The 16,053-nt window shown below is 35.3% G+C and overlaps 1 protein-coding gene across 1 annotated transcript; it reads left to right on the forward strand.

Moving 5' to 3' along the window:
• Positions 1-8,459: 8,459 nt before the first annotated feature.
• On the forward strand, positions 8,460-12,486 carry LOC142355910 (uncharacterized; the record flags this gene model as incomplete). The annotated part of the gene is made up of 2 exons (XM_075407928.1): positions 8,460-9,159; positions 12,308-12,486. Coding segments are annotated over exons 1-2 (836 nt in total), but the record flags the coding sequence as incomplete, so codon positions are not given.
• Positions 12,487-16,053: the final 3,567 nt, after the last annotated feature.

Consider the following 16,053-nt stretch of genomic DNA (forward strand, 5'->3'; position numbering starts at 1 on the left):
ATTACATTGGCAAATTCATACCACACCTAGCACAACTATGTCATCCACTTAGACCAATTCTGAACAATTCATTTGGACGGAAGAACATAATAAACATTTTAACTTAATAAAGGAGAAAATTGCTGCCAGTACGGAGAATAGTCACTACAATCCAAAATTAGACGTCAGAGTTAAATGTGACACTTCACGTTCCTGCCTGGTTGGGAGCAGCACTTGAACAAAACACACCTGAAGGTTGGAAACCAATGGCATTCGCGTCGCGATTTCTAAATTCAACAGAAGAACGTTACAGTGTTAATGAACTAGAATTATTGGGGACAGTTTGGTCCATTGACTATATCAAATATTATCTGTATGGAAAAAAATTTACTGTTATAACAGATAATCGTGCACTACTATCCATATTAAAAGAACACAGATCAAATAAATCTTACAATAGTCGACTCTCTAGATGGATTGACCAATTAGTTCCATACAATTTTACAATTGAACACATGCCGGAAGCAAAAATGGGCCTGGTGGATTACATATCCATAAACCCATTCGCAAAAGCTAGAAAAGTTTCCACATATGACGAAGATTTCGTAGTAGCAACATTATCTAAAATTCGTGATTTAATGGAACATCTAATTCGAAATAAACAAAACACTATACAAAAACTTAATAGCATATTAAAGTTACATTTACCCTCTTATCATTCAAATCAGTTAATCGCAGCAGAATTGCCTACATCATTAAATGATAATTCGCAATTTATTACTAAACCAGTTGCGTCACAATCACTACATTGTAGAAAGTTATTACCATTCGCGCCGCAATTAACACTTTTAAATTCAACAGTTAATCCGTATTTAATTACACTATTCGCATCGCAAATGCCATCTAAAATTGCAAACTCACAATTTGTACCAAATAATCTTACAGCAAATAATTCACATTCCATAACCAAATTTATTCCAAAAGCACTGCAAAAGTCAGACAAAAAAGAATGTGAACAATTTGAACAAGTATACCGAATAGAGCCCAAAATTGGTATTAAATCAAGTAATCAACACAAATATGTCAAATTAAGCGCGAATGTAAAAATTCCCGAGTATAAATACAGCCCACAGAAACAGAGCTCGCTTTTGGCCAAAACTCATTCAGAATAATTTCCAATCTGAACAACTCCGTCAACTTGATCACTAAAATGCCACGAACAAGGACAAACAAAGCTACCCCGACGAGGGCCCGAGTCACTTTCTCAAACACAACACCCTCAACGCCGGCAATAAATACTTCTCCCAACAAGGAAACAACTCCTTCTGCTAGTCTACTCGATGCAGCGGAGGACTTGCGTTTCATCGATACCCTCAATAATGTTTTTTTTTAGAAAAAACTACTAGCAATACTTATCAGGAAAGAAGAAAATTCGAAAGAAGTCCGCAACTGTGTGCTCAGAGATGACCCGGACAGATTAAAAAAAATCAGCCCATACATCTTTTCCTACTGGCGGGACCTTAGTGAAAAACATAGGTGCATTTGTCTGTATAAACGAATTGCAAAACCGAAGGCAATCAAGGACGCAGTATAAGAAGATATCCACTCAATGCACGCAGGGAGCTTTGCTATGCTGTCGCTAGCACAAAATGTTTGGTGGCCATATATCCATCGGGATATACTGGCAAAAGCCAGTGAGTGCAAAGCCTGCACAGAATCGGTAAGAACTTAAAATCGGTGATTCCGCACTGCAAATGGACACCTTAACCAAAGTGTATTGAACCAAAAGACAAATCCAAATAGATTTTGGTGGGCCAAAAATTAACAAAAAAGGCATAGAGCAGCATTTTTTTACAAGCGTAGATAGATATTAAAAATAAACTACAGCCGAAATAATAAATAATGCTTCTGGCACAAATGTAATTAAATTTCTAAATAACTACATATATATTCACGGGGTTACCAAAATATAAGATTAGACCAAGCTAGATGTTTTATGGGAAAAAAATAGAAATATTCTGTACAGAAAATGATATTACACCTGTAAATGCAATCGCAAATAACCATAGGGCAATAGGACTAGTAGAACGTCTTATTCAAACAATTAAACGACAATTATCATGTATGAAAACACAATTAAATAAAAAATTTGACTTAGAACAATCACTACATGCAATTGTACAACGATTAAGAAGATTAAAAAAACAATAGACACTACACCATTCGTGGCACATTTTTGTAGAAAAAACAATACATCAATTTCAAACATCACCACTAAATCAAATAGTAAAAATTTAAATTATAATTAAAAAAACTCAAAATTATTTAGATGAAGATAATATTCCTGGCGGATCCTATCTGACAGAAGAGCAGTGGGCAGACACGGCCTTATGTTCCGATACTGTAATCGAAAAAGTAATTTGTGCAGCGAGCAATCGAGCACAAAAAGAGCAAGAAAAAATGAAGGATGGCAAATCGCGGCTCAAATGGTCGGAAGGGCTAGCACAATCAATTCCGTGTAGCGAACGTAGTGTTCAAGTGAAAATTGCGCGCAAAATCCAAGAAAGCCAATGTCAGAGAAAGAAGTTAGATGGTTTGTATTAAGTTCTCGCTCCTGGCAGTACATTTGGGAAGATAAATTCAACTAAAAGCTTAATCAAAAAACCAAATCGACAAAAAGTGCTTGTGAAACTCTGATATTGCGAAAATTGGAACGAAAAATGAGCGAGATACGGAGTTGGAACAATATATTGAACGTAGACCCAAAAAAATTTCCGAGAAAACGCTCGAACAAAAAAGTACAAACCAATGGAGAGATCTTATCCTAAAAAACTTAGGAAGAAAGAAAATTAAGCGAAACAAAAGACCAGATGACGATGTCAGTGTTATCTCATCGGGTAGATCTTGCATTTCAACGACGAGTAAAGTGGCACGAGCACTAAAAATGAGGTTTCCAAAACGAAACCCAAAGCATGATGATGCCTTTACAAACCGACCGGATTTAACACAAATCCTTCACTTTAGTCCACCTGTGCCACTTGCAGCGCCGCAGAAAAATCCCAGTACAGCTGGATCATCCCCGTCACAAGTGGTTTCACCACAACAGCCAACACCGATATTGCGTAAGGAACGTAAAGGAAAAAGACAAATGACGGTGAGTGGTACTTCGGTCTCGGATACGTCATCAGTGCGGATAAGCAAGAGGACTTTAAAGAAACAGAAAAAGTCTACACATCAATTGTTGAGAAAATACAGAATACGGAGGGATGTTCGGCTGATATTCCCGTATCGGACACAACATTTTTTGGGGAAGTGTCTCCACGGAACCCCAATGAGAGGTTGACTACTGACCCCAACCCGAACCTACCGAGAGATATGACGGTTTTAGAAGCTGAAACTCAAGAACAATCTGACTCAGATAAAAACTCAAAAACTATTTGAACTCTATGTTTCATTTATTATTTAGTATTCTCTTATGTAGATAACCGGTGAAAAAGTATTAATTTTTTGATTATATCTACTAATTTTTCTCCAAAAGGGAGATATGTGATACGAGATGAATTTTATCCTCAGAATATCCATCACCGTGTTTAGCTCATGTCTTCCATTTGAAGGGCAGGTGCTTTAGTTTAGTTAGCTAATTTTATTTCATCATGCTTTTAACCCACTTTAATGTCTGTTCATACATTATACAGGAAACTGGCTGTTCAAACTGTAAACATTTTGTTAAGTCTTTCCTGTTTCGTGATTAACTTGTGAATTAAAGTCATTTCCTTTTTAATTTCAATTTAGTAATTTCAATTGTCATTCTCCAATAAGCATCGCTATAATTAAGTTCCAATTGAACTTTAGCAAATCGCTTTTCAAATACGCCTGCTCAATTGAATAACCGATTCAGGAGTTGAGGATTCAAATGGCCTAAAGATAATTAGCAAACGCGGCGCAATTGCCCTAGCTTAGTGATTGATAAGCATTCGCGACTCGATTGACTAATACAATAGTAATCGAGTACAACAAGACTATTCAATGATAATTGAAGTTTTTTCTAATTGTTTCAGTTCGTCACAATCCCGTAGTACAGGGCAAAGTTGTCTGCCAACTGTGAGGTCGGGGCACTCAGTTGAGGCTATCGACGAACGTAAATAAGTAACAGAATGTGAGCATTTAAGTATCATTGAGGTACTCCAGGTGCTACCAAACGGTCACCACCACCAAAAAACGTTCACCTTCTCTAGCAACAGGGTCCTCCAGCCGAACAAAAAAAACTCAAATCTGATTTTCAGTTTTCTTATGTGCTTAATTTCCTCTGCCGGAAAATCTGATCTATTGCTCTCGCAAACTGTATTTTTGATGGCCCGGGATTGATAAAAACAACCGTTCGTCATATTTAACGGCTTTCAATTTGGACCCGTTGATTCCGTAATTCAAACATTTCGCTTCCATCTTGAGTTGTTTCTTTCGCTTTTACTCTGGCCCTGCACAAAAATCTGTCGAATTGGCTCATTTTGAAAATCAATCAGCATCAAGAGACTCTGAAATTGCAAATTTTTGCTATAAGGAGTAACTATTCCTTTAAAAACAGCTTATAGAGAAAAAGCAAAGTAAAACAAAAAGTTGTCTTAAGACTTTTGAAGTATACATTTCAAACGAAAATAAGGATTTTACAGCTATTGACATACCTTTCACTTGTTGATATACCGGTCCAAATGTGGCGATATCAATCTTGTACACATCATCATCATTAACAATTCGGCATAAAATTTTGGCTAAAAAGGTCAATTTTTGTGATATACATTTTATTTAAAGTTATTGAAATATTTGCTCTATGATAGCGCTGTTCTCTGCAAACTTTGGCTATTCTAATACAACTAAACTTGTTCCAATTCAATTAAGGTCAAATGAAGCCCCAACTCAACTGAACTCGCAGACAACATGACCCAAAAAAAATTAGTATTTGTGAAGTGATTGTACTATAAGGAAACTGAAAGATTAACCCATTGATGCAATATTTCTGAACATCTGAACAGACATTTTGCAAGAGCAGAGTTTAATCAGAGACCATTTGGAGCGCATCGTAGTCTGATAAAAACATACTGTAGAGCTCGTGATAATCTAATAAGAGCCGATTTAATGGTCAAGATAGCCTGATCAGCGATCATTCGGAGCGCCTGGCAGTCCAATCACAGACAAAATGAAGCTCAAACTCGGCTGATTAGGAATGATTGTGAGCGCTTGTGGGTCGAATCAGAAGTCATTTAGAGCGCAGTTGAAGCTAAGGAAATGTTTTTGGACGCAGTTGACTAAACCCCAGAGAATTCGAGTCTTATCGTCGATTGTATCGGTATGGAATGCTCTGACCACCGATGGTTTCCATCTGAGACCTCAGCTTTGGATTTGATCAGCATTAACTTTTAATTTGTCTATCAAACAAAAGTTTCTCTGAACCGTAGGCTCAATGACGTCTACAGGCTACTCAATTGAGTAGCCTGTAGACGTCATTGAGCCTACGGCTCGGAGAAACTTTTGTTTGATAGACAAATTATCTTTCTAAAACATTGTCTACAGAGAGCTAGCTAAAACTGAAGAAATTTTAACTGATTTTTTATAACTGAGTTTTAAACTGAAATTATGGCAGAGTTCAAAAAAAATCGAGTACTATTGGGAGACTAAGAGGAAAAAACCATTGATTAATTTTTAAACAAGAGTAATAAGAAATAGACTTACTAGCTTCCAACTCGAAAAAAGGTCATCTCGCCATATTTCTTATTAGAGGAATGCAAATGTTCAACTAAACGTGTTTATTTTAAATCTGAGGTGCATTTTCCTAATAGACAATTTTTATGAAATTGATTAGTTCGAAAACTACGAAGAAGTCTTTTCGCGGCAGCAACTTTGATTATTTTGTTTTTTTTGCTCTAAATGTACATAGGAATTTTGTTCAAATATAGAAAAATGTTGTAAAATTTTTGCCAGGCTTCTATCGCACAAAAAACACAAAAACTTTTGTCGCACGGCCTAATTTCTGCCTGTTAAAAGTTCCCCAGGATGAGGTCCAACAAAAATGACCTCTGATAAGACTGTCTCATACCGAAATGATCTCTTATCAGACTAGTTTGCGCTCGAAACCATCTCTGATCAGACAAGTTTTAGACCGAACTGACCTCTGATCATACAAGTATAATACCATTGTGCAGATGAGTTCCGGGCAACCGTCCAGACCAAGGTGCGTTCAAAATGTTGTGTCAGACCATCATAAGCTTGGATGATCTCTGAATAGACCATATTGCCATCAGTGACACAAATCATTTTCAGAATATCCTTCAGGCCACAGCTTGCTCATAGGAACATCGAATCGCATTGTTTTCTAGAGAGCTTCATTTTGGTTTATGGAACATTTCAGTTCAAGGTAAAGTCTGATTTAGAATCCTATTATAACAACTGAATCATTATGGTTGGAAATAAAGTATTGAATGAATATATGAATAAAATATTCTACTACTTTCCAAAATGAAAAGCGAAAACTAGCGTTGAAACATGAGATACACCAGGTTTTTTTCTAGTAAAGCTTTTTGATTGTTTTTTTTTGGTTTTTGATATAATTGTGTGATATATATATATATATATATATATATATATATATATATATATATATCCGAAGTGACCTCTGATCAGACAAGCTCCAGTCCAGTGTCCAGACTAAGATGCGCTTGAAGCTTTTTCAAGTGCACCATGCACATTTGTGGGCTCGAGGATGGTCTGATCAATGGTCACTTAGGTCTGGTCACATCGACCTGGGTCTTGCTATATCCATGCACAGAATCGGAATCTTCTTTACATTTTCTCTATTTACTCAGTTAACAATCGTTTGGTCAACAAGTCCATCTTTTTTAGTTGTGGCTTTGTTAATTATGTTAATGGGGTAAATGCTGGTGCCCAGGTTGGGGTTCCATCCGGAAGTGACCTCTGATCAGACCGTTCCAGACAACAGTAACCTTTGATCTGACCATCCCACTCCAAAGTATACTCTGATCAGTCTAAAGTGCGCTCGAAACACCGTGTGCGCTCGAAGTGCGCTCGAAACTGTCTCTGGTCAGATTTTTCCAGACGTAAATGACCTCTGATCAGACAAGCCGAAATCAGGCCACTTTCCAGACGATTGTGCGACCATGGCCCAGACCAAACCCAGACCATCGTCCGGACGGTTGTGTGCTCAAAAGTCACTCCTGATCAGACTATTGTGCGCTCGAAATCATCTCTGATCAGATTCAATTGAGCTCGAAATAGTCATACCATGCCCAGTGAACGGTTTCCACTATGAACGAATTTCTTTAGTTTTGTTATAATGTATTCATTTCATAAAAACTGATGTTTTAAATTGTGTTTAGATGAATTTAATTATGCATTTCATAAAAATGCGTCATTAAATTCATCTAAAGAAAACAATTTCTTATAAGTATTGCTAAAGAAAAGAAAACCAAACTGCTGAGAAAAAATTTATTTAGAATACCATTAGTGCATATTTCGTTGCCTCTTGGTAGAGCCAACATCTCTCGGTAAAGAAAAACAAAAAAATCAAAAGAAAAAAATTGCGCTCGAAATCGTCTCTGATCAGACCAAATTGATCTCAAAATCTTCTCTGATCAGACTAATGTGCGCTTGAATCCTCCGCTGATCAGACCATTCCCATCCTGAAGTGACCTCTGATCATATCATCCCCTGACCGTAGTGACCTCTGATCATACCATGCCCAGACCGAAGTGACCTCTGATCATACCATCCCCAGACCAAAATGAACTCTAATCATACATACCATCGTGCGCTCGAACCAAATCCCAGAACCTGTAATTTTGGTCTGGGAACACACCGTGTGCGTTGGATTTGGTCTGATCAGAGGTCACTTCTGGATGGCACCTCAAGCTGGGTGACATTGTGTTTGTCACAATGCTGATAATTCGTAATTAGTACCACAGCAAAATATCACACTGCTAACAGCAAAACAAATATTTCAACTCAAAACTTTTGGTTTTCTTAAACTAATTGATGATTATTTTTTCAAAGAAAGCGAGTTTTTGCGTTGGATAGACAATTTGCAGAACTGAGCTTATTTTAAGTCCGAACAAAATATGATAAAATATGGTAAATATTGATAGACAAAAAGACAAGTATGAGCCTTATTTTTCTTTATACTCCACCTAACAATGAGAACTATGGCCACGTTATGAAAAATGCCTAAAAAAGATTGTAAAATTTCTGACAAATTAGACTCACAAGAGAACTAAAGACATTATAAAAGCTGAGCATAATTGCATACAACTGTTCAAGCAAAAAATTGGCATGCGTTTACCTTCTGTAGTCTGTGCAAATATAAGAGTAATAAATTGAAGAAATCTGACTGAGTGGTCAAAAATATATTATGATTACGTAAACGAATTTTTCGGTAACTTTACAAATTTGAAACATAATACAGTACAAGTTTTACATGTTAGTCAAAGAAGCAAAAACCGTTGAACGCACAGAACTAATATGAAGTTACTATTATCAATATTTTTTGTGCCGGTCATTTTTTCGACCTCTGTAACGTGTGATTTTGCTGACGATAAGCTGAAATCGTGGATCAATGTCATTTCATTCGACTTGATTAAGAACAAAACTTCGGGAAAAGTAATTGGAGCCGTTATTCAAACAAACGACAAGCTATTGAAGACTGTTGAGTTCTCGCTAGACGATCGTCGGAGCACGCTTCATTCGCCGAGGGTCAAAAGTTCCGTTTCTTTGTGTCTTCATGAGGGTCATGTCAAATACAACGGGAAGGTTGACATTTCAAGTCCCGTTCGAATGAAGTTTTGCAAAAATGAACTTTCTGGACTGTTTTATTACTATGGAGTTGTGTACACTTTGTATACGAGAGAAAAGGACAGATCTTGGATTATCTTCACAGGAAAAGATCAACTCAAGACTGAGAACGGGCAGAACAAAACATACAGTGTTCTTGCTTATAATGAGACCAATATTCATGGAAAGCCTCTGGATAAAACTTCGGACAAATTGAGAAATAAATTGTCAGAGCCAAAACTTTTGAGAGAAAAGCGGTCAATCCTAATGCACAGGAGGAATTATATCGAAGTTATGATATTCATTTCTGATGAGTTTTACCGGGATAAAGGTTCTTCAGATGAGGCGGTTAGTTGGAAAAATGTTTATTTGTTTTTCCTCTAGTTATATATAAACAAAATATTTTTCTGTAGCAAGGAAAGTTTTGGCAAACTAAAGGTGCACATATTTCTTGAACCATTTTCATACGTATTGTTTTGCAACCATTTTTTATCACCGAAAAATACAGAACGAAACTCTTTAGAGGAAAAAAGTTGTGTACTCTGAAAATCTGATATAACATTCTACGTCACAACATTGTGGTACATGGCTCGATAAGTGCTCTACGGAGGGCTGTGAAGAACACATTAGAATTTGTGAACTACATTTGCAATATTTTGTCAGAACTTATACATTAAAGTTTTCTCGCTGTAATTATTCATGCAAAATATGTAATTCGATTTCACATTTCACTCGTCTGAACTACATTTACGATTTCTTGCAGTTACCCCTCTCAAATAAGCAAACATACGTGTAATTTACAATGGTAATTGAGAACACAAGTATAAACATAAGCTGTCAACATACAATCGAGTGCAAATTTGAATGAATTTGTTTCCCTCGCGCGTGGTCAAGTAGACTGTAATGGAAAAAGTTCTTAGCTCTGTGTATTTAGGTCATGCAAAAACAGTCTTCTTGACTTTTTCTTCATAAATTTGTCACAGGAATATCATTTATTGTTTATAACAGAAACAAAAACCGTTTCCTGTGTTGGCGCCACTTCAAATCAGCTACAAAAGCCATCAGACAGCGAGAAATAACGTTTGCAACTGAAAAATCTTGAATTTCGTCAAAACTCAAAAATGGTCAAAACTTTTTACAAAATTGGGACCGAAATTTTGTACACCCCCCGATTTTTGGAAGGGAAAACCTGAGCAACACGAGGTTATGGCACATGGTTAGGGTTACCTCTAAGCTACTCATGTACCCAACGAACGTTATTGCATTGGACCCACAAGTCTGGCTATTAGCACTTAAATGGTGCAAAATGGCATTTTTTGATATTTTGTTATTTATTGTTAAATTTCTTAAGTTGTTTATTTTATGACACTTTAGGTGATCATTGAAGGTCAAATACTGTACATTCGAGGCATTTAGAGCCACGTAATAACCATCCGTGCTTATGTCAACAAAAGTAAATATTGCAGTAATTTGACATTTACTTTGTAAACAATGACCTAAATCATTTTCTTGATTAACCAATCAGAAACAAGTAGCAATGGTGTTATAAATGATAAAAACTTTATTATTTACTTTAAACCAATTGTTTTTTTAGTGAAGCCGAATTGTATTTAGAACCATTAGAAACTGTTATACAGAGCAGTTGGCTCTCAGATTGACTAAAATTTGATTCTTTAACAACTTTAGTCTTTTTTGCTAAGTTTTGCTAGATCTTAAGATCTTGCGAGTTTTAAGTTAGTTGAGCTCACTTGAAAAGAAGTTAGCAACAATACTAGCTACTGGCTGAAGCCTTACAAACTTCAGCACGAGATTGAACATAGATTATCACTGAGGATTTTCTTAACTTCAATCAACAAAATTTTAAGTTACAGTCCTTTAATACGTCCGATCGACTAATTATTTCTGCGAGATTGTTAGTCAATTGAATCCTGTGAAGAACCAGGTGTACTGGTTCCGCTGAGATTTTTGAGCAGCCGCAACATCCTGTGTATAAATTATATTGTATACGGTTTTAAGTTTCATTGCTCTGACCTAATAGGTTCTAAGCAGAAGAGCTTTGAACAAAACCATTCTAAGTTTCCGACTTGAAGTGTTCTATGCACGTCTACCATTGTGCCTCAATATGTCCTCAATATTTTAATAACTTCTTAGTTGCTTATTTAACTTTATTGCGTAAAAAGCCTCAACCAGTTTATGGACAAAAAGGGTGTGTTAAAATATCTTTAAAAAAATGCATACTAAATGTTCCATAAAATTTGAGTCATTTGCAATAATTATTCCATGCTAATTCCGGATTTTAGAAAATATTCGTGAAAAATCGGGGGTGATAACTGAATGCAGACGAAAATGCTATGCAATAAAAACAATTGTTTACGAAGTTTTAAAATATGCAACAAGATGAACAGAAACTTAACCGGCATTACACAACTAAAAATCGTTAGTCATAACCGAAGCAATTATAGCAATATTGATAATTTTTTAAATGTGGGTCAAACATCATGACTGTGTTGGACTGTTTTTTGGTATGTCAAGGCCATGTGTTTTCGAATGAATTTTGTGAAGACTTCGGGTTTAAGCTGCTCTAACTTCACTCATCGTAGTTCCGCAATTCATCACAATTCTTATATCATTGTTTTAATCAAAACGTTCTCCGCAAATCAATTTTTTTAGTTGAGTTTTTAGCTATTTGTTTGCGCTGACCCATCGACCCGAGATTACTTTTTCTCAAATATGAGTTCATGGCTAAAGCTCAATCTGCCGCAGGAAAATCGGATTTTTGCTATTTTACTTTTTGGTTTTCAACGGTTTCGCAGCAGTAGGAGATTTAGATAACTGCCAATTTTGCAAGATTTTGAGCGGATAATCATTGCGCTCTAAACGCCCAAAAAATTGGCTAACAAAAATTGCGCTGCCGAATTTCACAGAGCTACAATATCGCTCGAATACTCCTAAAATAGCATTGGAGAAACGTTTAAAATTTTTCAACACTGTCGAGCGAAGTGAATTTTGTTGCAGCATTAAACGTGAGCAAGATAAGTTTGTCTTGTTGATCAGGTTCCCGACAAAATTGTTCACTTTTGTAATATTTTAAGAGTTCTTTCTGTTTTTTCAAACAGCTGAGAATTAATTAAACTACGGATAAACGAAATAATCAGAAGGAGGGTCAAACTGTTTAAGTTTTCTCCCTCCATTATTTTAGTTTTGCTTCCATACTCAATTCACAGACCAGTGACAGTTAAGAACTTAATGTTTTTGCCTGCAGAATGATGTTCTCCTTTATCAACAAAATGTTTGTTTTTACGGAAAACTCACAAATAGAAACCGATACAAAAAACGTCACTGCAAATACAAAATTTGATGCCAATCATCTGCTAGATTACGTTATAAGCCTCATCGGGCTATTAACTCAACCTTACCTGTTCACAAACAGTTGATATTTATGAAAAACTTTGCACGATCTTTGCTAGATCTAATAATATACTAGATATTTTTATAGGTAATTGAGAAAGCTGTTGAGGTGGTTCACTATGCTGACTTCTATTATGCAGCGATTCCAGAAGCTAACCTTCATTTGAGTCTGGTTGATGTCATGATCTGGCGCACACCACAAGAGGACATATGCAATGACACAAGATACAGCTACACAACTTCCGACTGCTTAGGAACGCCTTCTTTGTAGGGTGAAATATATCTAAGATTAAACATTAACGTATGCAACCAGCAAAACATAATCATTAGTCCATAACTACATTGTCAAGCTTTTTTTAAGACTCATTTGCTAGTGATGAGAATTTGATAATTTTTTTTAAAAAATTTCAAGTTACTTTGTTTCCAATAAACCTTTCAAATGCTTAATTTTTCTGGTAAGTTTGATCAAATTTCAGTTAAATATTTGACACATTTAGCTGAGATTCGGTCAAAGGCACCAGGAAAATTATGCATTTGAAAAATTTATTTGAACAAAGTGACTCGATAACTTTGTTTATATCAAAAAATTTTTCTAGATTAGTTGCAAACGTGCTGCCCCAGTCGAGACCAGATGGTTATCTTTCAAGATTCTGCCAGAATCTTGCAAAAACCGCCTATCTTGCAAGATCTGACAGAAAAATGGTCATCTTACAAGATCTGGCAGAAAAATGGTTATCTTGCAAGATTATTGCAAGTTCGTTCCGGTCGAGCTGTCATCTTATTGGCTCTCATTCATGCAACACTTTTCATTTCGACCAGAAATTTACTTAAGAATCAGTTGCGAGTTTTTCAAGAAAAAAATAAATTTAAATAGATTTTAAATCTGGAAATATGAATTATCTGAAGAAAGCAAATTAAAATCTGCCTTTGAGAACTGTTAAGACAAAATAAATTACTATCGAAAATTATTTTCCTTCAACTTTATCAAGATTTACAAAACTACACGTCTATATTACCTTTTCTGATGAAAAAATTATGTGTTATTATTCTTTGCATCTCAAACAGCTTTATTTCGTTTAATTTAGCTCCTTACGCTTACTTTTTCTTGCCAATGCCCAAAAACTTTGATGCTTAGATTAATACTTTTCTGATGTTTTTTAAATAATTGTCTTTCGCTTTTTTGTCGATGCGCAAAATATGTGTACATTCGAATATTGCAACCGTTTTAGCGTTTTCTTTCCAAGTGTAAGGTCTTTTCAAGTGTAAGAAAGTTTTTTTGCAAACGGCTATCTCGCAAGATTCTTGCAAAACGAACGGTTATCTTGTAAGATTCTGGCAGAACGAATGGTTATCTTGCAAGATTCTTGCAAAAAATGGTTATCTTGCAAGATCTTGCAAGATTCTGGCAGAAATTCTTGCAAGACGATGTATCGTCTTGCAAGATTCTGCCAGATTCTGGCAAAATCTTGCAAGATAACCATTCGGATCCGGCTTGGGTGGGATCGTTTTTGCTTGTAACTACAGATTTGGTTAACTGCAATTAGGGTATACCTGCAAATAATGTATACCTGCAAACATTGCAGGTAAATTGAGTTAGACGTTATAGAGCATGGTTGAAATCATCAATTTCTACTAAGTTCGATTATTTTTAGTGGTTAAAAACATACACAGGATAAACATGAGTAAATTTAACACAAACCACAAAAAATGGAATCTTGCCTAAGTTTTGAGGCAAACTTACTTCAGAAGAGGCCTTTGTTTTCATGTGAGAAACGATAAGATTCAAACGTGCATTATGAATTTTCTCAAATTTAGCCAACTTTTGATTGCTTGAATCACTTGCCCGGGTTGACTTCATTATTGAAAAAGTTGCAAAATTACAACTTCCTATTATGTCGTCTATGAAAAGTTGCAATCCTAGAACTTTCATAAAATGAAAGTTGTAAATTAACAAATTCGGAACCTATTGAAAATTTTTTTTAAGAAAAGACACTAGCGAAATTGTCTTAAAAACCAATTGATTAACAAACTTTTTTTGTAGGCAAACTATTTCAACATATTTATGTTTTGCACACTTTTTATATATAATCAACTTGATATACAAAGTGCTGTTTCTATTGAATAACTCCTCGGTCCGATTGAAATTTTTTTAAAAAAAACCAATAGCGGAATTGTCTTAAAACCAATTGATAAACAAATTTTTTTGTAGGCAAGCTAAACCATCACCTTTGTGTTTTTGACACTTCCCGTACATAGTCAAACTTTTATACCAAGTTTTGTTCCAGTTGAATAACTCCTTGGTCCGATTGAAATTTCTTTAAAAAACACTAGCCAAATTTTTTTAAAAACCAAATGATTTTCCACATACCCCTATCTTGTGCCCTTCTCTTCGTGTGCCATATTTACCATATATATAATTACTGCAATTTGTTTCATGTGTGTTGTTTCTATTAGTGGTTCTGACCTATCCGGAACCTTTTTAAATTCTAGCTATCCGAGTCTCTAATTTTTTCTCAGTATGCAAGATTATTTGCCTCATGTGCAAACAAATTTTCTTGTGTTCTGAGATAGTTAAGAGACTTCCTGAACAAGCTAGAACACCTTTAATATTTGTTTCCATGACTGTGGTGTCGTCATCAGGTTGTAACTTTTGAACATGAAAAATTTGTAGTCCTAGAACTTTCGATTTTATGATAATTTTGTAGTCATAGAATTTTCCTATTAAGATAAAGTAGTAATCATAGAACTTCCCTCTATGATAGAGTTATAGTCATAGAACTTTCCGTTATGATAAAGTTGTAACCATAGAACTTTTCTTTATGGGAAAGTTGCAACCCCACCAATTTCGTACAATTTTTTTCGTCTATGACATTAAGGATCCATAAGAGGAAAGTTCTAGGATAACAACTTTTGGTTTACCCGGGTACTTTCTAACGTGCACTCTCCCAAGCACAAATCAGCTAATAATAAGAAGGCGATTATTCATTGTTTCGCACATTTCTCAAATGAAACTTTAATGAAATATATGCATTCCAGAAAAGTAATGTTTGAAATAGCACTCCGTTGTCTAGCAAAACTATTCCCTGAAGTCGTGTTGTGGTTTCCAGTTTTATTGTGAGAAAGGGTTCCACTTTATTTTTCAAAGGTTTTAAACAGTACTGCTTCTTTCACCCCAATTCATCTGCCGCCTATTTAAGTAACAAATATTTTTAACCCTAGATCATTTCACCGTAAACCTCAATTTTACTATTTACGGTACTTTCTGACACAAATAAAATGGAAATAAGCAATGTGCAGTAAATTTCCAAAACGCTAAAAAAGTATTTTTATAAAAAAAAGTTGACAAATCTTTCATCCCAAGAACTGATGAGGAGAACTGCTATTCATTATTGTTTTCAGACACCCCTTAATATGTTGTCCAACGTTTAAATATCAATTAAAACTAACATTTTCCGAAAAAAAATATAACTCCTTCTGTTTGCATTGTACCTACTTTTTGAATATTAAATCGCAGACTACGTCGGCGAAAGTCAAATACCAGTGAGCTAGGTAAATAACAAATACAGAACTTCATAGCAAGTGACCTAACAAATTCAATGAAAAATTATGCAAATTTTTGGCCTGATGGTGCAATAGGTTCAACGCAATCAAAAAATGAAGGTCTGATCCCTGGAAAAATAACAATATAGAGTGGTAGCATGTTGTGAGTTGTGATAATATGTCCTCCTCTCTGGGTATTATACTTTCCTTCTTTAAGGATTTTCAAGGTCAAACTTGAAAAAATTGTGTTCTCATAGACTTTCGTAGTTATGCAATAAAATGAAGATGCGGACG

Source organism: Convolutriloba macropyga, unplaced genomic scaffold (assembly GCF_964194025.1).
Source record: "Convolutriloba macropyga unplaced genomic scaffold, txConMacr16.3 SCAFFOLD_1573, whole genome shotgun sequence".
NCBI classification, from domain to species: Eukaryota; Metazoa; Xenacoelomorpha; order Acoela; family Convolutidae; genus Convolutriloba; species Convolutriloba macropyga.